Source organism: Limanda limanda, chromosome 14 (assembly GCF_963576545.1).
Source record: "Limanda limanda chromosome 14, fLimLim1.1, whole genome shotgun sequence".
Taxonomy (NCBI): Eukaryota; Metazoa; Chordata; class Actinopteri; order Pleuronectiformes; family Pleuronectidae; genus Limanda; species Limanda limanda.
The window spans coordinates 22,964,446-22,985,405 of record NC_083649.1 but is presented as its reverse complement, the minus strand read 5'-3'; the positions used below and the strand labels follow the sequence as shown (position 1 = coordinate 22,985,405).

The 20,960-nt window shown below is 40.4% G+C and overlaps 2 protein-coding genes across 2 annotated transcripts; one reads left to right on the top strand and one right to left on the bottom strand.

The window, feature by feature from the left end:
• Nucleotides 1-2,216: 2,216 nt before the first annotated feature.
• LOC133019834 (beta-galactosidase-1-like protein 2) lies at nucleotides 2,217-9,076 on the bottom strand. Its single transcript, XM_061086405.1, has 18 exons — nucleotides 8,913-9,076; nucleotides 8,768-8,836; nucleotides 8,249-8,344; nucleotides 7,806-7,914; nucleotides 7,624-7,716; nucleotides 7,419-7,500; nucleotides 7,263-7,327; nucleotides 7,061-7,145; nucleotides 6,342-6,479; nucleotides 6,067-6,147; nucleotides 5,878-5,984; nucleotides 5,634-5,780; nucleotides 4,824-4,895; nucleotides 4,612-4,690; nucleotides 4,420-4,507; nucleotides 4,222-4,333; nucleotides 4,004-4,120; nucleotides 2,217-2,303 (listed from the first exon to the last, which is right to left on the bottom strand). The coding sequence occupies exons 1-18, from the start codon at nucleotides 8,948-8,950 to the stop codon at nucleotides 2,217-2,219; spliced, it is 1,665 nt and encodes a 554-aa protein (XP_060942388.1). The 5' UTR covers nucleotides 8,951-9,076.
• Nucleotides 9,077-12,771: 3,695 nt separating this feature from the next.
• ei24 (EI24 autophagy associated transmembrane protein) lies at nucleotides 12,772-20,809 on the top strand. The gene is made up of 11 exons (XM_061085951.1): nucleotides 12,772-12,877; nucleotides 13,813-13,949; nucleotides 15,184-15,329; nucleotides 15,872-15,932; nucleotides 16,779-16,845; nucleotides 16,930-17,054; nucleotides 17,535-17,654; nucleotides 18,190-18,301; nucleotides 18,399-18,510; nucleotides 19,546-19,620; nucleotides 19,697-20,809. Exons 2-11 carry the CDS (start codon nucleotides 13,908-13,910, stop codon nucleotides 19,857-19,859), a joined length of 1,023 nt encoding a protein of 340 aa, XP_060941934.1. The 5' UTR covers nucleotides 12,772-12,877; nucleotides 13,813-13,907; the 3' UTR covers nucleotides 19,860-20,809.
• The last annotated feature ends 151 nt before the right edge of the window (nucleotides 20,810-20,960 follow it).

The window sequence follows — 20,960 nt, the reverse complement described above, 5'->3', positions numbered from 1 at the left end:
TCAATTCTTATCATTTCATTGATTCTTTGACCCATCAGGTCAACATTTTGTCCAATAGTTTTATAATTTATGAACAAGTTTTAGATATACTGTAGTTTGTGTTTAGTGCAGATAAGCACATGTTAGCAAGTTTATCAAACGTGGTAAATAATTATACCTCTTTTCCAATAGCATGTTGACGTTTTCCTTGTGAGCATGTTTGAATAGAATTTAGCTCAAAATTCCATTGAGCCTGTTGCTGCATTCACATTATAAGTATGGTATGAATAGGTAAGAGTCCCATGTCTTGACTTCTAGTGTTCACACCATCAGGCCTATATTATTATTATTATTATTAGTAGTAGTAGTAGTAGTAGTAGTAGTAGCAGTATTGTTATTATTAGTAGTATTAGTGTTGTTGTTTTAGGGATTAAAATACTGTGCAAATAACGATATATATCCATTAAATTTGAGTTACATTTATTTAAAATTTAAAATAGTCTCTTGTGGATGTTAATTGTCCTTGTTTTGTGTTCAGGTACTTGTTGTAATTAAGACTTAGAGTTGACATGATTGTATTGAAATTTGTAATTACGATAACTCCGATATGAAATGAAGGGACCATGTTCCTCGTTTGTACTGATTGAATGTAAACTTGTTGTTTCAGGAGACTCCACGGAGCTCATAGGAGCCAGAGTCGAAAATATTATTACAGCACAGTAGCTGTTCTTCACTGCAGCCTGGTAATGGAGGAAACACCCATCCACCCCAGGAGGCAGCACAAAGCCATGTGCGTGTGCCGACCAGAGCATCAAAGCACAACTGCACAAAAACAAGCCTGCCTGTTCTGTGTCTGGAGCACAGGCCGATGTGAGACCCAGTGGTACTTGCCAAAAGGAGCCAAGCGAGGTCTGCGAGGACAAAGGATGTTACGTGATTTAAACTTCAAGAAGAAGAGGCAAAATGAGCAATAAAGAGCCCTCTCAGCACAGACATCACCAGCCAACCCTCCAATCAGGATCAAATAGGACCCTTTTGTTCCTAGGCACGCTGGCTGTCAGGCACAGGGCTGCACAGAGGAATAAAAGGGTTCCTTGTCATAAGTGAGACAGACTGCACTGGGGGATCTGAGCCCTCCCCGTCTGTACTGTACAACACTGAGCTTTTTAGATAGTACCCTGAACCCAGCACTAATGAGGACTGGTACTCCTCAACACACATTAAACATGCTCAACTGCACATCATTAGCACACAGACACACATGCACTCAAAAACACAGTGATTTATTATTGTGCAAAAACAATGCCATTCCACACAGTCTTTTACTCCAGGGTTTTCTTTTTTCCTGATATGCTGTGGTACTACTGAGCTCTACTCATTTTAAAAGAAGTTTCAGTATTCACCATTCAGGCTTTCTTAATAAGCTAATATAAAAAAGTGAACTGAATGTGTCACTTCAGAATTATTTATTGTTTCAGTGTAACTGGTACTATTTACTTGTGAGAGACAATGGGATATGAAGCCATTAGCCTAAAAACTGGATGTGCATCCTTTCAAATATTACAATGTATAATTATTCCCACCATGGATGGCTGGCTGGCAAGTGATGATTTCATACCCCACTGACTTACAGCGGCACTGCTCACAAACACTAATTGTTCTCTCAGACTCTGACTGTTCTGAGTTTGGTCAGTTATCGATGTGGCGAGCATCTGAAACCTTCAACTTGTCACTTTAAAGTAAGAGTCTGATGTCACCACATTGCTGCTTGGATTTCATTTAAAAGCTGTTCAAACCACTTCTGCCATTTTTTGTTGTACTTGTTGTTTTACAGGCTGTTTCCTGTTCAGTAACTGCTACGCAACACATATTCAAAATATTCACACAAGCAATACAAATCTGATTCTATGATATATAACAGCCATCCTCAAACAGAAACTGTCCCCCTTTACAGGGAATCCACAGGAAACGTGATGTCCACAGTGATTCTGCTCTATACAATATGTCACTGGAACTAAAGGTACTGTATGTACATAGCTATAAACTGCTCCCATACAAATATGTCTCACTCTGTCTTTGATACATGAAGTTAATTGTTTGGCTGTGTTTATATGTACATTTTGAAGTATTATATAAGAAAAAGAAGATTACTTATCAGTGATGTTTCTGAATTGGAAGGTTTGATGTGATAAACACGTTTTACACAAAAACAAGGTTCATACAGGCACTGATGACGGTCACTGGATGTCTGCTGCCATGCCAAGATCAGGTGTGTCCTCAAATTGGACCTTGAAGTCTCCCTCTTGCTCCTCAAACACAATGACCTTATTTATTTGAACACAAAGTACAAAGTATGGGACAGAGGGCCTGCTGAGTTCAAACACTGTTAATGTTAAATTCATCTTCTAAGTCATTTTTATTGCAAGGAAAAAGAACTTCAGAGGAAGAGTTTAGCATTTTGGGTTATGCAAGATCAATATCACTCTCATGTCTGTACTCGAAAAAAAGCCGACTGCATTTAGATGGCTAGAAACATGAATGTTTTTTTCCTTCCTCAAGGACAAGGGAAAAATACAGAAAAGCATTATAGCCTATTTGGTGGTGTGAGGACTTCTCCACATCAGTAAATTATAATTCTAATGTCCTGCGGCGTCTGCTTAATGTTTGAGAAAGAGTAATTTCACATTAAAACACTCTGCTGACTTGAAGGACTGTTGAGCCACCAATAAATATGTGAGTTGGGTTTAATTGCTCCATTACTTTATAGTGATAATTGGCACACAGTGTAGCCACGGTGGACCAATGGGGCCACTTAGAGGGAAAGAATTTGAGATTCCAAGAATACAGGTTTAATTTAACTAGAATAAATTCATACATTAATGAGAATTAAGAAGTATCGTTACATTATCATCATCAAGTATCAGTACCTTGAAAAGATTGTACAAGACACTGTGTCTATTCTGACAACAGAACCACACAGACTAAGAGGAAATTTCGTATTCTGTGGAGGATGAAATGTGTGTTGAAATGTCTGTGTTCTCTTCCAAGAGATTTCATAGTTTCTCGAGAAACAATAAGATTGGTAAATGGAGCGACGTCTGCGAGCTAGCTCACTCACACCAACGCTCTATAATACACACCCACCTTATCGGGTGGTCTATCTTGGCAGAGAAAATTGTCCCATCACCCCCTTTGCTCGCACTGCTACTGCAGCCCCTCCCCAACCCCAGTATCCACCTGTCGGCTCTGAAAGGGGGCCACAAGTATTTGCTCATCAGTCGCTTCACTCCTGTGTAATCATATCGGGGGGAGTGATTAAGATGGAGCCTGGATGCCAAACACTAACCTGTTCTACTGTTGAAATAAACTTTTGAACGTGAGTAGTCTTTCTGAACTAAGATTTTGGATCCAGAATGAGTGAAATTCCAGTGAGCATGAGTTTTCCTTGCAGCATAAATCCTAAAAAAAAATTTCCTCTTTTTTAGCATGACTTTTTTTTCTCAAAAAAACTTTAGTCCGATCTTATTGTGTCTTTTTTCTCATCTAATTTACGATTTCTTCTTCTAATATTACAACGTTATTCTTGAAATCTCAGATTTATTTTTTCCCATTAGGGGCCCTTATGCTTCCTCGTAGTGTCACACTCTCAGCAACACTAAAATAACATCATTGGTCTATGTGTGCGTGAGCGGATTTAATTAATTTAAAAGTAACTTTTCCTGTTTCTTTTTGAGGCACTTATCTGTGCAGCAACTCAATTACTTTTGAAAGAATTGACAAATGACTGTAAAAAAAATGTTCAAACACTGATAATGTTACAGGGTATTTCTGAGCCTAACACAGTAACCATCGATTAAATCAATGATGTATACAATGTTAATGAGTGATTTCCCAATGTGCTGTTGCTGAGCGAATGGTAATTTATCTTGTGGACATGAGAACAATATCAATCTTTTCATCATATTTTTGGAAGGAAAACAAATCAGTGTATTTCCAAAATGTCAAACTGTTCCTCCAGCTGTACCTGGTTGATTCCACTGTTGAGAAAGGGACTGGGGAGGTAGAGAGCCTGCTGGGGTCCGATGGACCAGTATCGGCCCAGATTCAGCCCATTGATAAACACAACCCCTTTCTCCCAGCCCTGTGGACCCAAAGACAAGGTCAATGCTTCACAATGCATACATGGAGTAATTATCATACCAAAATGTACAAAAAAACAATCATGTGTTTGCTGTGACTTACTGGCAGCTTCACAAAAGTGTCACTGGGATACCCGTACGCAAACATCCTCCCCATGAAAAATCCAGGGAAGCTGGGATTCTCAGGAAGAGATTTCCATGGTGCCTGATAAAGACTGGAATAAGGCATACAATTCAAATACATTATTAAAACAAAATGAAAGTGATATGCAGCGTGTTAGATTTAATAAAGCATACGAACCTATCAATAAAGCTGGGTTTCATATCCAGACTGTATATTGTAAAATTCCGCAAGGGAATATTGTTTAATAAAATGTCTCCCAGAAGGCCTGTAAAAAGCATAAATCAAAATTGACTTTTATACTATCCACTGAGTGCTTGACTGGTTTAATGGCATGCAATAGCAATGAACTAAATATTGTCTGTCAATCACCTTTATGTTGTTTGTCAAGGTCCCTTCCCTGGTGAACTCGTCCACAGTTCTCCACCAGTAGACTCAAGGTTCGCCGCTCCTGTAGGGATTGTTTGCTTTTATGTCTTTTGCAAGTTTTACCCGCCAGCAGTTCAGATTCCATCACCTCCAATAAAACACTGTGAATGACGTTTATTGTACATCTGCCTTCGGTGACCAACTTGATACCATACCTTACCATCAGGAACCGCCAGCTCCACGCTCTGGCGCTTGAAAAGGCCAATGTAGTTTCTGTCAACAAAGACCTAGGAAGAAAAATATTGCTGTAGATGACATTGTTTTATAGTAAAGAACAGAAAGTCTGCTTTAAATGAAGAGAATGTCTCAAGACTGGTCTTAGGCCCGTGAGATACTTGCTGTTTAACCACACGCACATGTTGGCAACTGGCTGCATCATGAATGTTCATGTTTACGTACTTGCTTCGATGCTACCCGTGTTACTGGAGGACTCCAGTAGAGGGCACACCCTCAGAATTAAGATTGTAGGGCTCTCGGTTCTATAAAATATTTGAATAAAGAAGGTGACACTCAAGGAGGTCAATATTTGGCTGATGTTAAGTTCAACACAGGAAGAGCAATGCAGATCGTGCATTCGTAGGTGGTATGTCAGACCTCTAAATCCGACACGTCATGACAACGACAAGTTCAATTCTCTCGTTCTGCCAATGCGGCTCCACCCTCTCTGTTGCTGATGACGTACCCACTGACCCTGTTAAGGACTCGATCCTGGCCTGACATTTATGTGGGTGTTGCATCTTGCTATCACATTCATTTTCTGAGGACCTGCACAACCTACGCACCAAACGTGAAGCGAAGCAGCCTTCGTGCGTACAAGTGGGTAACATCTACTCAAACTCTTAAGGGAACATATTTTGTTGCAACAGCTACAAATATATCAAGGATCATAATGTAAGAAATTGCTGTCCACCACATTCATACTGCATAAGCCAGAAATCATGCCTTCATGCACATCGAGGACTCACTAAGGCTCTGTCTCGGACATTGTCTCCAGACTTCAAGAATCCTCCGCTGGTGATGGTGGTCTCATACAGCGTGTACCCAAACGACTGGCCATTCCCGTTGTTCACAGGAAGACTCTCCATGTTTACTGGCTTGAGTGACTTAAATGGCTGTAAGGCAAATTGAAACAGTTAAGATTACTTGACGGAGAAGCACCGTTTTTTTCGTTACACATGTAGGCTACAGATAATCTTACATAGAACATACTCCCTCAGTGAAGCTCAGAGCATCCCATAATGACAGGTGCTGGTACATGATAGCTGGTTCATAAGCCTCTCTGTAATGCAGGGATGGCAGGTCAGGGATACTCTCAACTCCTGAACAGAGAGGTCACAGACGATATCAAGCCGCGGGGTCAGTCACATCATCGATGTTTTCTCATCCATATCAACTTACTGTTGAAGCGGTGAAGTAGATCCCTCAGGAGATGGTACTTTGGAGTGTACTCCCCAGCTTCAGACAAGGGAGCATCATAATCTGGAAAACATGGTGTGACAAACCGTAGATTAACTATCATGCACTGCCACCTGGTGGGTGTGAGTGCAATGCTGTTCTCTCGACAAGTGGGAAAACACGCCAGTGCTACATCAATATAATCAAAATGTGTTAACATTTGCATAAAACACAGAACTGATTTGCTTCTGACAGAGCACATGCAAAGAGGAACCAACCATAGCTAGGGACCAGTGCTTTGTAGGACGGATTAGTGAGTGCTCCGCTCATGAAGCCAAAGCTGGAGCCTCCATGGAACATGTAGAGGTTGACAGACATGCCTCGTCTCAGGATTTCCCTGATGGTGGACACCATATCTGACAACAAGGTCAACGTATGTGCTGTTAACAAACTGACTCCTAGAAAACATTACATCACATATACACCTTGAATGTAGTTTTTCATGCTATTTCCATGTTATTGAAACCTTTAAGAACCTGTGCTGACTCAGGGGCTGTAATGATTCATGCAAAAGTAAGTTCGCCCTGTGTTTGTCAGTTGTATTTGCATCGTTGCCAAGTAGCTGATGTTCCTCTGAGAAAATGGAAAGCCGTCGGAAAATATGTATAAATAATGAAACAGAGATTATTTGTTTGCAGGAGCTGACTGTGACTAGTGGTTAATGTCAAATACAGAAAAATCACACTGGCATATAAACAAAGGACTTTGAGTGATAACTAAGTATCTCTGTTCAGGTACAGAACTGGATTCATCTCATACAGGCTTTAAATGTTGCTGCACGTGAGACCACCGCAAAATTGCACTTCAAAAGGGCTCTTCTCAGCAAAGACCTGATATTTCATAAAAGGTTCAAAATCAAAGTGTCAAATTCAACCAAATAATATTCTTGATTCTCATTTATCTTGGGTGAAATATTGTAAAATTTAAAAAGTCTTACCCTCTGGAGGAAGCACATGGTGGAGGTCACCCCACACGTCATACCAACCAGTCCAATAGTCCATGACGATGTTAGGGCTGTTGGGCTGACAGTTTGAGTGCAGAAAACACAGGTTAACTTACACTGCTGATTAGTCCACACTCAACTGTGTCATGTCCTTTGTGACAACAAGTGAAACAATGTAGACAGGTGAGCTACACACCTGGATAGCATTCAGATCCTGGATGTCTCTTTGACTTAGCTTCTGCAGCTTCACTGATCTGATGGCTACAAAATAGGAGATTACAAGTTCAGCTGTGTGTGTGTGTGTGTGTGTGTGTGTGTGTGTGTGCGTGCGTGCGTGCGTGCGTGCGTGTACCTCCAATAACACCCCCCGACTTCATTGCATTGCGGTTGTCTGATGTTAGTAGGAGCTCGGTGATCCCTCTGGACTGTAAAGCCTTACACAATAAAACAGAATGTCAAGCCCTGCAGGTGTTTTGGACATCATCAGGATGGTCAATTGTATCACTATCTATTCTACATCCGGGGCATTTAAAAATATATAATTTTGATCACATTACCTCTTTGACAAAAAGCATGTAACTTTCATCCTTTGCAAAGGATCCATACTCATTTTCCACCTGCACTGCAATAATGGGACCACCTTTCTTATACTGAAGCAAAAACACATCAAACATCTCGTTATAAAAATGTGGAGGTGCAATACACATTTTTCTAGCATCATTGATATATAAACATGGACCTGCAGTGGAACCACTTTTGGTATAAGTTTGTCAAAGAAAGTGTTGACAGCCTGAGTGAAGCCTGGGTAAGTCGACCTCAGTCTCATGTTGTCGTCTTGGAGCAGCCAGCTGCAAAGAAGCAGACAAAGAGATGCTTATAGGTGTGATGAAAACCACAGAGCTGCAGGGACAATGTAGGCACAGTACGTATACTGAACAGAGATTTGCATACTGGACCAGTCCTCCCTTTCAGCAAGATTTGACTTTTTCACCCTGGTTTCACTCAACAAATAAAAGTGTCATATTCAGATTAAGTGGCTTGTGTGCTGTCAGGTAAATTTCCTTAAACTTCACTCTATTTATTCAGGAACATAAACATGTTGTAGCTCTGACAATAGAATACACAAGCCTCTGTTTAAATTTGCATCATGCATATGCAGGGTTTGTAGAACACAAGTATTACCTCGGCAGTCCTCCGAGGTCCAGCTCAGAGGATATGTACGGCCCTGGACGTAAAATTACCCACAATTCCAATTCAGCAGCAAGACTGATGTAGGCTCTGCAACCAAGACAGGAAAAGGACACAACAAAAGGTTTCTATTTGCACCAAGACATTAAGTTAGACCGCATATACCATTATCTTAGGATTGTGTGCTCTGCAAGAACAGCAGCAGGCCAAGGCGTTATGCGCCTCGTCACTCATCCTCGCTGTGTGCTTGATTGCTTGATAAGTTGCTGTTGCCATGGAGATCCCACTGTTGTCAGGTGGGACTCTAGCCTGTATCTTCTCCCCCGAGCACCAGGAGAGTATTCCCAATTCACCTTGGGGCTGGTAATATTGTAAGTGGTGTATTTCTTTCCTTTGTCTCTTTAAGGTCAATATTTGCATCGATGAATGTACGATTTACAGATACAGGATGAGCACATGCTTTGGTGATAAATTAATGTTTTGTTTTCAAGTCAGATTCAAACTACTCCTTACACCAAATCCAGCTGTGTTTGGAAGTTGAAGGCTCCTCTCTCTGGTTGGTGCAGACTCCATGGCACATACCTACAAGGATATTTGTTGTTAATACTCAAATGTTGGCCGGGCGTGTGACACAAAACACATGTAGAAGGGTTCCTACGTAGTAAGTGTGTTGATGCCACAGGCCTTCATTTTCATCAGCCGGTCCCTCCAGTAGGCCCGGGGAACACGGAAGTAGTGGATGGATCCCCCGATGATGTGGAAGGGCTCTCCCCCCAGGGTGAACTGCGAGGTGTTGGCGCTCAAGCCCACTTTCCTGCTTATCCTCCGTCCCCCTGCTGGCACTCTGGAAGGGGAGTTGTTGTTTATTGTAGCACAGAGGCCATTGTATTGGAACTGACCACATGACATGCTTGGTAGGAATTTGCGGACTCTTGTGTTGGCAAGCAGCAAGAGAATATTTGAATTTTAGTGGGAGGTACAGACAGTATAATTCTATATTCTTTATTAATGTGCCCAATGCAAAAACAATGTAAGCAATATTTAGAAATAGAGTAATAATGTTGTGCTGAATAATAGCTTTAGTAATCTATCCTGCCATATTTCCTATCCTATTTATAGAGATGAATTATAATATCTGTAGTGTTTAGTATCTTTTCACATTTTCATCTGATTCATGGTAAAGTATTACACTCGAATGTACAGTATACAATATTCTTATATTGCCTAGACAACATAATAGATATTCATTCACAATAAGGTATAAAATTTACCACAAAATGCCTCATAACAACTTTAACTCAAATATACTGAACAATAGCAAGAACTTTACTTACCTGAGGTATCTGTAGAACATGATGAATCCAACAATGCACAGACAGATGAGTGCATATTTCCTTTTCTGCACATTTCTTTTCCTCAGGACAACCATGGATGGTGTGTGACATGGACAGTGGCAGCAGGGTTAAGTGAACAGCAGCATCTGAGCACAGACGAACGCATGATGCAGGCGTGAACAGTGCACCGCCTCGTGGGTGTGACCCTGCACAGCCATAGAAATCTGATACACCTCATTAACAGGGTGCAGCCTTCGTTTGTGTCTCTCGATGGGTTTTACAGACAAACTGACTACATCCAGTGTACACTAATATTTATTTCTGATAATATTCTTGGTTTATTGAAACATATACTTGGCATTTAAACTTTTTTATAAATGTGGATAGTTTGTCTTAAAATCAAATAAAGTGTTATTCAGTCCTACAGTATGACATCATCATAATGTAAACCTATTTATGGAAAGACTTTGTAGTATATAGTATATACAGTATACAGTATCTCTTAGTTTTAGCGGTGTAGCACCTTTCTGAATGTAATTCACCTTATTATGAAATTACCCATCAGAGATTATGAAAAAATATATACCTGTCATATGGTGGAGCCTAATTGATTTTATGAGAAAGGCCTGGACTGAACCCTCATATTATCAACCAGACCGCAGAGCAAAGTGACGTTTTGAAGGTAAGGAGTTATCCCCAACTAAAACTGATTTTATGTTCTGCCTTCCTTTACCACCAACAACCTACTAAATCTATGAAATTACAATGACACTTTACCATTCAACATAAAATATTGTGAACAATTACTCTTCTCTATTTGCTTCACTTAAAGGTTCAGCAGTTACTCACCTAAGGCTGAAGACCAGACTTTAATTTACACTTTATGATTAATTGGTGTGGGCACTGTGTTTAAAATCCAGTTTATTGAGGCTGCCATTAAATAACATAAATAAAGAGGCGTTGTATTTAGAATTCTTTCCTTTCAAGGTGTCCTGTTGTAAGAAACCATTTTGGGGGGTTTGGGGGCAACAAAACATCTTAGGGTGAAAAAAAGCGCAAGTGGCAGCACTATATAAGTGAGAGAGGAGAGTTTTGAATGAAAGCATTTCAAGATCTGATCATGAAATCAATAAATCTTACTGTCAAACGGAAAGACCCCGCACTTGAATGAAGATAGATGGAAAAGACTGGGACAATAATTCAGGCAGTGAATAAAACTCGTTTCAGGGCCACACTTCACGCAAAGGACCAGACTTCTGATTTTGTCGGCTAACCCTATTTGGGTTACATCACTGCTCTCTGCCATCTTTTCAGTAATGTCAGCTTTGCCAAGTGCCCAGAGAACCTCTATTTCTGTTGCTACGACCAAAACAGTGAAAATATGATATTTGCAAGCACTTTTACTAAGAAAATGTGTATTGTCCTGATATTGTCTGGGTGAAAATCTGAAGTGTGAACCGTCATTGTGAAGTGAGATTAGTCTGTGGAAACAGGTCATTTCTCAATGACAGTGTGTTATTTTGTTGCTTGAATTAAGTACATCATTGTAAAGTTTAAGAATATTAAAGTCTAACAATTGGAAAACACACAAGACATCGTCTTTTTGCTCCACAGGCTCATGTGTCAGGTGCCTCTGAGGAGACTCAGCAGTGCTCACCGAGAGAGGAGGAAGAGGAGGAGTAAGAGGAAGGCGATCCTCCCATTCCCATGAAGACCAGGCTCAGGAAGCAAGTTGAGAGGGAGAGAGAGAGAGAGAGCAAAGGTTGCCAGAAACAATCAGTGTTTCTGACGGAGAGGTAGACGTCAGCCGTCCGTCCCAGTGAAACGTGCAACAAGTGTTTTCTTATATCAACTCTCTGCCAGGTACTGATGTGGCTTCAGCCCTATGTCACTGAGGAAATTGAAAATGGCTGGTGTTTAACATTTTCTTGTGTTTTGTCTATTTTGCATGCATTTCATTTGACTGCAGTGCATTGAGGTTTCAAGGCTTTTTACGGAAACCCTTAACAATTAAGCCCCTTCATATATGAAAAAGCTCATATATCCCCATATTATCCAAATAGATCACTTCGCTCCCAAAACACAGGCTCTCTTGTGGTTCCAAGAATCTGTAAGATTGTTCTCCTTCTCCACCTCCTCCTTTCTGCTCCAGCTCGTCTCTGCCGCCACCTCTCTGCAGCTCAGTCTCTCAGTTGGAGTCGTCTCCTGCTGCAGCTTCACCTCCAGCGTCTCTGCTCTCTGAGAGAGATAATAGTAATAATCGCAACAGCAAAAAAGAATATACACTTCAATTTGGTAATTTGTATAAAAGAAACATCTCTCTCTCTCACACACACACACACACACACACACACACACACACACACACACACACACACACACACACACACACACACACACACACACACACACACTACACCCAGAGAGTGACTCCCTCATCAGTCACCATAGCAACCAGATGCTATGCAGTAAACACAAGCCATCAACAATATTCCCTCATTTGTCATGAAAGCAACCACCCTCTTGAAAGTGAGTTGGTGCAACTCAAGGGGTTTATCCCATTTTAATAAAAGCATTTTACAACAACCAGCACAGAAACCAGCACACAACAGCTTCATATTTTACAGTAGCCTAATTTCTAACTTTATTATGAGCCTGACTTGTATAGGTTAGCATGCTAGATAAATACCGACTTCAACAGAGTGAGACATGACCTGACACAAGGTCAGAGTGCAATAACCATCTGTCTTAAACTTTAACAGTATTTAAGGCAAAGTCAAAAAGACAACAGCCAATCAGAGGTCTCCTGTCGAAAGTTGTCCAGTCAGATTCGTCCTGTTGTCACAGCCACTAAGGAGTTATTGATGGAATGTAACTGAAAATCATAATCAAATTCAAATCTCAGCATCTGGTTGCTACGCTGATGGAAACACCTGCTGATGAAGGCATGCAGTCCTCCATCGGCAGAGTGGTGGGTAAATAATGAGTTAGTCATTATTTTTCGGTGAACTATCCCTTTAACACTGTGGATTAGAGAGAAACTTCACTTCCTTCTAAGTCCTGAATAATTGGCTGAATTGACGATAGAGACTTTGAGACGTATCCCTCCATCTTTCGCTCTCAAGTCAGGAAGACTACACTTCCCATGCTCCTTAGCGCTCCGCGCTTGCGCAATATGTTTTCAACGGCCCTGGCTGCTGGTTGTAGTGTTGTTGTTGTTGTTGTGAAATTAAAGGGGCTAAAAGAAAGAGCCGACGAAGTGAACACAGCCCGGAGCCCGTCGCATGAGGTAAGAAACCCGCCGTGCTGGAGTGTGTGCTCTGCCGCAGACTGCACTCGCTCTGCTCGGTGTTGTCCTGGAGGGAAAACTGTTATTTTAGTTGTTGAGCGTCCACAGTTAGCAACACAGGCTGGTGAGCTAACACAGCAATGAACCAACCAGCAGACACATAGTGTGAGAGTGGAGGCGTTTTACTGACCAGGCCAGACACACGGTTTTAAATATCGAACTGTTTCTTAACAATACGTTCCGAGTGGCAGCTAACACACTTTACCCTCCTGAGCTAACACACCGAGTCAGCTGCTAACAAACAGTTTCACTGAACTGAACCAGCTTCGCACTTCACCCTTTTGTAAAACGTCTGAGAGAGGTAGAGCTGCGGTGGTGTGAAGTTAACATGTGAAGAACGAGTGTGTGCGTGTCGTCAACTACACAGTAAGTATGATAAGAGTATTATTCATTAAACATATTGTTAATTAGCATCCATGTTGTCAGTTAGTTGATAAAAGCTATCAACAACAGTAAATCCTGTTGGATTCACCATTTCCTGGGATGATTAAGCTGTTTCCTGTTTTACACACTGTTTACATCAAGAACAATATGGAGTCATAGGATGTCTTAAAAAACATCAATTTGTTCCTTGTCCAGGACAAAGGAAAGACTCTTTAACATGAAAATAGATAATACTATTTAAGGGAGAAGGGAGTAATTACATATTGATATTGATTAAATGTGGTTGATGTGGTGGGTTGATCAAGTATTCTTCAAAAACAAAGTTATATGACACATGATTCAGCACAAATAGGCTCCCGAATACTGCAAACATGTGTCAAAACAGCTCTGATTAATTGAACTGTTTCAATGCCAGAAGGGTTTTTGTCATGCATTTAGTAACATGCATGTTGTTAAACTAATACGTCACTTTGTTGCTGTGGTGTTTGCAGGTTACTTGGTAAGCTCCTCCCTGCCATGACAGCTGACCAGCAGGTCACCAGCCTCCCCTCCTTCTGCAGTTGATGGATCTGCAGCTGGTGCAGAGATGACAGACAGCGTCAGGGCCTTCCTCCGCAATGTTGCGACGGTCAGCACACACACACACACACACACACACACACACACACACACACACACACACACATTTCTGATATTTGTTAAAGATATTTCATTGCAAAGCTGATTATTGGATTGCATTAGAATGTACCTAATAAAGCGGTAAGTAAGCAGGTTTGTTTGTTCAGCTGAGCAGATACACATTATAATAACGAAACACTGACATGTGATACAGTCAAGAAAACAGGTGTATGTGCAGAGCTCCACACACAACTCACTTCCATGTTATTAATAACTCTCCTACAATAGTTCTACAGTAGATGCTGCCTAATGGAGCCTGTAATGTATTTTGTTGTAGTGTTAACATGAATTCAATACAAACGCATCAAACTCTCTGACTGAGATGCAGTGCTGTGCAAATGTTTAATGTGCAAAAAGTAAAGTGAGGATAGCATGAATAGAACTTAATCACCACTCAATTTCATACAAAGTTTAGTAAATAGGAAATATTTAGTGTTTAGTATTGTTTCGTATACTAGTATAGTATGGCAGCGAGGAAGCATCTTGGAGAAGTTGTTCTTGACCAGTTCATCTGTGGATTTAGGTTGTGTAAGTTTCTTGTGTCTTAGAAGGAGATTCTTCATCACTCGGGCTGCACTCTTGTCATGCTGTAGAATACATTTTGGTTTAACTAGATGTCTCTCTTTGAAGTTGCACAGTGCTGTATGTGTGATGTAAGGACAATTAACAAACTTCTTTTTGGCTGTGGACCCGCCTGAATGTGAGCTGGCTGTACTCCTAACAAGTCCAAAGATAATATTTGTCTTTGGAATAATTCCAGGTATCTCTGTTCTGACCCCAGCAATGGTCTCTCTGCTACCTGTAAAGGAGAAATAGACTTTGCCTTTTCAATAAACAGTGTACATTAACTATTGGTCAATACTTGGTATATTTATCACTTTTACTACAAATTGGACTTCAGCATAATTTTCCTTCCATCATCCAGCCTCCATTAGCCCCACCATTCATATGGAGTCACAGGAGTGTCATAAATAAATGTCTCCTGGGCAGTTCACTAAATGGCTCTTGTGTCAGCATTGTTTTCAACATAAAGATGAACATTGACCCAAAGCATAAGTAACAGTTTACAAAATGTTGTATATCTTGTGCTAAACAGGCACTTGCTGAGACATCTCCAGACTTCCTTTCAACAAGTTAGAAACATCATCATGTTTGTTTTCTCTCTCCTGCTCTGGGCTGTCTAGGGGATCAAGGACTCCATATTGGGGATTGGAACAATCTCCAAGCTGGATGCCCGCATCCAGCAGAAAAGGGAAGAGCAGCGGAGGAGAAGAGCTAGTGGGGCCCTGGCACAGAGAAGGGCACAGAGTGAAGAGCGAAAACCAGACAAGTAGGACCGTGGGGGCGACTGTATATTTTGGTTGCAATGCTATTGTTATCAGACACTGCCTACTGAAGAAAATTCTCATGGATTCTTTTTTTGCTGTCTTTCACACATTATTGCACGTTTTCTGAATACTTATCTTCTCCTAAAAGCCTTGGCTTGAGACTCAACCGCTTAGCTTTACAGATTTACAGACAAGATTGTCAAAGATAGAACTTTCGTTTATCTTCCCCACAAACTCTATCAATCAGTCCAAATGTATCTACCTGAAGATGTGGGATGTTTTGGGTTGGTACCCAGCAAACTATGCAAAAAAGTTTAAACAGTTTGAAAGGGAGTGCTTAACTCATGTCAGCAAAATCCAGCTAGCATCCATTCAGTCTCTGTAGCCTTTAAAACAACATTTGGTTTGAAATGTATTAACAAGATTAGCTTAAATTGTTATTTTCTTGAAGTTTTTTAATTAAACTAGAATTGAAATAAAACAACACTATCATTAGATTAATCTAAAGTGATGTCATTGTCATGATTTATTATTTGTCTTTCAGTGAACCCAAAGTAGCCAGCAGGATTTTTCAATGCTGTGCCTGGAATGGAGGCGTGTTCTGGGTAAGATATATGACCTAGTTTAACAGTACAGCCTTGTCTATAAGACACGCACTGAACTCTGGACATTTTCCTGAAATTGTTTGGAGGAGCTGTGTTTGAGAATGCAAATTCAGTCAGTTGCTCTGGACATTTTCTGGAACTTTTTGCCAGCCCCCCTGTAAAATGTTAAAGTTAACCAGTGTGTGAGAATACATAAAATCACTCTGGGTGTGTCAAGGAAACTTGCAACACATGACAAATGTGAAACAGTAAGAATACACATTTTCAGAAGGTAAAAAGAACTCCTTTTCCACGCTGGAATTTATACGTCACGTTCTCCCTCCTGCCTCCTCTGCCCAGATGCCCCCCCTCACCTGAATGCTCCGGAAATGCTCCTGTTGTGTGAACACGTCTTACCTAAACAATCTCCTGCTACATTCTCTGGAAACTGGGTGCAGATATTTTGCAGAGTTCATGTCTGAAAACTTTTTTTAGCCATGTATAGTCCTTTACTCATCCTTTAGCTTTTGAACAATTTTGGGAACATGTCCTTCTCTGACTGCTACATGTTAAGGATTTCTGTACCTAATCTTCTGGGTGATTTCTGCATGTCCCAAGTGTCTTGATTGTGATTATATAAAAGCAAATCTTTTTTATTTAATGTAAATGTCCTGGTTGTTTAATCTTTACAGATTGATTTATCCTTCAAATGTTCATGAATTTATCAGAGCAAAAATACAAAATTCTGAAAACCCAAAGAGGCACTTCTCAGTTATTATACTGTGAAGCTAGGCAGATTGTATTACTCAACACAGCTTCAGGTATTATGAGTGAAAGAATAATTGTTGCTTTTTATCTCCTCTCCAGCTCAGTCTGTTCCTCTTCTACCGGGTGTTTATCCCATTGCTGCAGACTCTCACTGCAAAAATCATCGGTATGTATTGATGCTAGTTAATGTGGGGCATGGTCTCTGTCCTGTGGTGGGAACCATTCAGCCAACAAGCTGTTTTTGCTCTAGGTGACCCCTCCCTCCATGGCAGTGTGTGGTCCTGGTTAGAGTTCATCCTGACCTCCGTCTTCAGCGCTCTCTGGGTTCTGCCTCTGTTTGTCCTCAGCAAGATAGTCAACGCCATCTGGTTCCAGGTGAGGCCCTGCTTTGTTATAATGTTATGATTTGATTATCACATGCTGATGTGTCATTTTATCCACAAAATTATTGTCAATAGTGTTTACATTAGAATTACAGCTACGGTTGACATTACAATGGGCTGCTCTGCTTCTCCCGTACCTTACAATGAGGTATTTTATTTCACATAATGTTTGAGGCTGATTCTTTATCAGACAAATGACACAAATTGCAAAACACACAGTAGTTTACGTATGTTTTTGTCGGAGCCTCAAGGCACGATAGTAAAAATCAAACATAAATATTACCATAACATAAAAAATCTTTATTCATGGTCTCTTCTAAGAATCTATACAAGCACAAGTATGTTTTATCTCTTTACTCATACTCATTCCTAATTTTTTCATTTATTGGTGCTTTGCTTATTTGCAGTTTGTATTTGTGTTTACATCGTCACAGATACAGACACTTGAGTGTGTGTGTGATTCTTTTTGCAGGATATTGCTGACCTTGCATTTGAAGTGTCCGGCTGTAAAGCTCAGTCATTCCCCAGCGTCAGTAAGATCATCGCAGATATGCTCTTCAACCTCCTCCTCCAGGCACTCTTCCTCATTCAGGTACATTTAAAACACAAACATGTTTTTGTGTGACATACAAAGACAGAGACACTGATACCTTGTGTTTTTTTCAAAACCACACCATAGTGAAGACAGACACAACCTCTGTATCTGAGTCCCCTCACAGTTGTAGCTGTGGTGTGTAATTGTCGGCCCAGATTTACTGAATGTTTTGCCCACAGTGCACTTTTCTAAATGACTCACAAAGTCATGCTGTACATGACCAGTGTGCAAGGAAGCCTAATTTCACTCTGCCCTAAACAGTATTGTCATTGAGAACAAGTCTTGTCAACAGCAAATTGGCCTCAAGTCAATTAGGAGAAATTTCAAAATATAAAGAAGCTTTTTGTTCTCACACATAATGGGGATGTGTTTTGTTGTGTGGTTACTTGTTTTGAACCACAACTTTCATTTTCAACACAAATTAGCTGAGAGGCGTCTCTCCTTCCTGAGATGAGGCCAGTGAAAGCACAGACTGCTCTGTGAGTACAGTGACAGGGAATATAATTGTGTTGTGTATTTTGTGGCCCTCCAGGGTATGATCGTCAGCCTCTTCCCCATCGATGCCATTGGACAGATGGTGAGCCTCCTGCACATGTCTCTGCTCTACTCCCTGTACTGCTTTGAGTATCGCTGGTTCAACCATGGTGAGATACTGACTTCATACTTCATCACATTTTAAAGAATAAATCTGCATCGTATGAAGATCTCAAACACACATGTGTCTGTTTGTGTTTGTCTCAGGGATCGAGATGCACCAACGACTGTCCAACATTGAGAGGAACTGGCCCTATTACTTTGGCTTTGGTTTACCTATGGCTCTGCTGACAGCTCTGCCCTCCTCATACATCATAAGGTAAAATTGTAAATTCATATTCATCAAGTAAATACCTGCAGTGTTAAATAATGAAAATCCTGAATTTGCAGCACAACTTTTAAGTTCAAATCTGTCAACAAGGTCCATTTTCCGGCAGCCCTACGGGCTAGATGAATAATCTTAGAATCAGTTTTCAAGCTCTGAAATGTTTGTGAGATGACAATTAGGCAAAGGTTTTTTTCAATATAATTCATAGAAATGTGTCTATGAAAGGTGTGTGAGGCTTCAGTGAAAAAAAATGACTTTCATGAAGATGAGAAATATGTTTTGTTTTAAAACATTTGTACATAGGATTTACCGTAGTAAATAGTGAAAGATATAATTTATATAGCAGAAAGAAAGGGATCATTCTGTGTCAAATAATCATACTTGTGTTTCGCAATGTAACAGTTCTCATTGAACAATTTCATGCTGATTTGGTCACACGAGAAAACTATTGAACCGAACTGTAATTCCTCTCGGATCCTCATCCTCGTGGATTGATGAGGTTTGAACATTTTGAGGGCACAGAGAAATTTAAGCAATGTCAAGCAAACATACAATTGTGGCATTAAAGATTGACCAGCGATTCATAGAGGTTTATTGACACCTCAACAATCAAACTGTGATATTAGTGTAGTTTTGCAATAACTTGAATTAATTTAAAAGTTATGATTCTACACATTGTACGTTGTATTTCTTATCCAGTAGCCTGGAAGTCATTAACAAAGCAGTGCATAAGTATTTCTCTGCCTCTTCACTGATCACTAACTGATCTTCAAACAACACTTTAAGGGGTTCATGTGATGCCGTTCAGATAAATAATTATGTCTCAGCAACAACTCAAAAACCAAAGACTAACTTTCTGGAGGTCTACATGACTTTCTAAACTAACATAGATATTTTGCAATTGAACTTTAACTGTTGTAATCAGTCATAAAGCTCTTCTTTTTTATATTTAGGATAGCAAACTGTTTAGATAAATATGGTGCTTGGATAAAGCTTTGAAACCATCTGTGAATCTTTTCTCCATAGTGGCTGCTTGTTCTCCATCCTTTTCCCTCTGTTCATCATCAGCGCTAATGAGGCTAAGACGCCAACTAAGCTGTAGTAAGTGAAAAATAAAACTACTTTTTTGGTTTCCTTGTCAGTGCACGAGTCCCTGATCACATTTCCTCTCTTTCAGCCACTTCCAGCTGCGTCTCTTCTCCCTGGTCGTGCTGATCAGTAACAAGCTTTTCCACAAGACGGTCCACCTGCAGTCGTCCCTGACGTCCTCCACCTCCTCAGAGAGGCTGTCCTCCCCTCACACTTCCCCGAGCCGCCAGAGACTCGTGCCCACCCAGTGATGGATCCACTTTCAAGGAGGCGAGATGGCAAAACAGCAGAGTGACTTCACTCACTGTGCAGAAAGATGATTCTTCCAGAAGGATTTCCCTCGATGAAGATGATATGCGGTTTAAGACGTAGGGTTTCCATGTTTTTAATCTAATATCTGGCCGTATGGTTTTTCATTTTGAAGTAAAACCACCAGACACATTTTCAGTGTGACACAAAAATCGACTGCCCTGTGCCTCGCACTCGAAACACATGATATACTCAGCTCTCAACTTTTTTTCTGTGAATTTTCTTTCATTGTTTTTTTTGTTTTTTTTTGTATAATGTGCCATTTGAGTGAATCTCCTTTAATAAATTACAGCACAATAAATCACCTAGTTGTAATATGTTGAAGCAAATTTGTGACTAGAGGATTTACTTGCTTGTTTGCATTCAGGAGCAAAGCACAGTCTTGTTTTACCTGTTGACAATTATCATTTTTTCATGTTGCAAGTCACATTCCTTCCTCTCGGGTTGAATGCTTTCTTGCATATGGATCTACGTCGGTTTGTCAAATGATAGTGTCCGAGCAGTTCCAGGAATCACCTTGTGTGGTTGATGGGGAAACTGCATTTTTATCCTGTTACAGCTTTTTTCTTAGTAGAATTCACAAATCAAATCTATATCAAGTCATCTAAAAAGAACAGAGGAGGAGTATACACCAAGTACTCTTCCTCAAACTCTTGTTGTGTGCTAACTAAAGGTTTGCCTGGTGTCTCATTCCGATGAGATGTACATTCTGCAAACGACAAGATGACACCAGCAAAGAAGAAGAAGCTGCCTCAGTGTTTTCAGTCTGTGAATTCAGTAGATGATAGTTGAGATAAACACTGCCAAACTGCGATGTCTTTGTTTTGTTTGACCACTACAATGCTACACTCTGTAATAAAGGAAGGAGCCTTATATCAGGTGTTCAACCTCATCCTGCTTGCTTTAGTTTTTTACCCCCATAAAACACATCCTGAGTGTTCAGCCCTCCACCACCACAGAGCAACTCACTCACCATGTTTTCACTCATTAATCAGAGGGAATAATCAGTGATTTTAATACATTGTGCTTTTATTGTAAGAAGA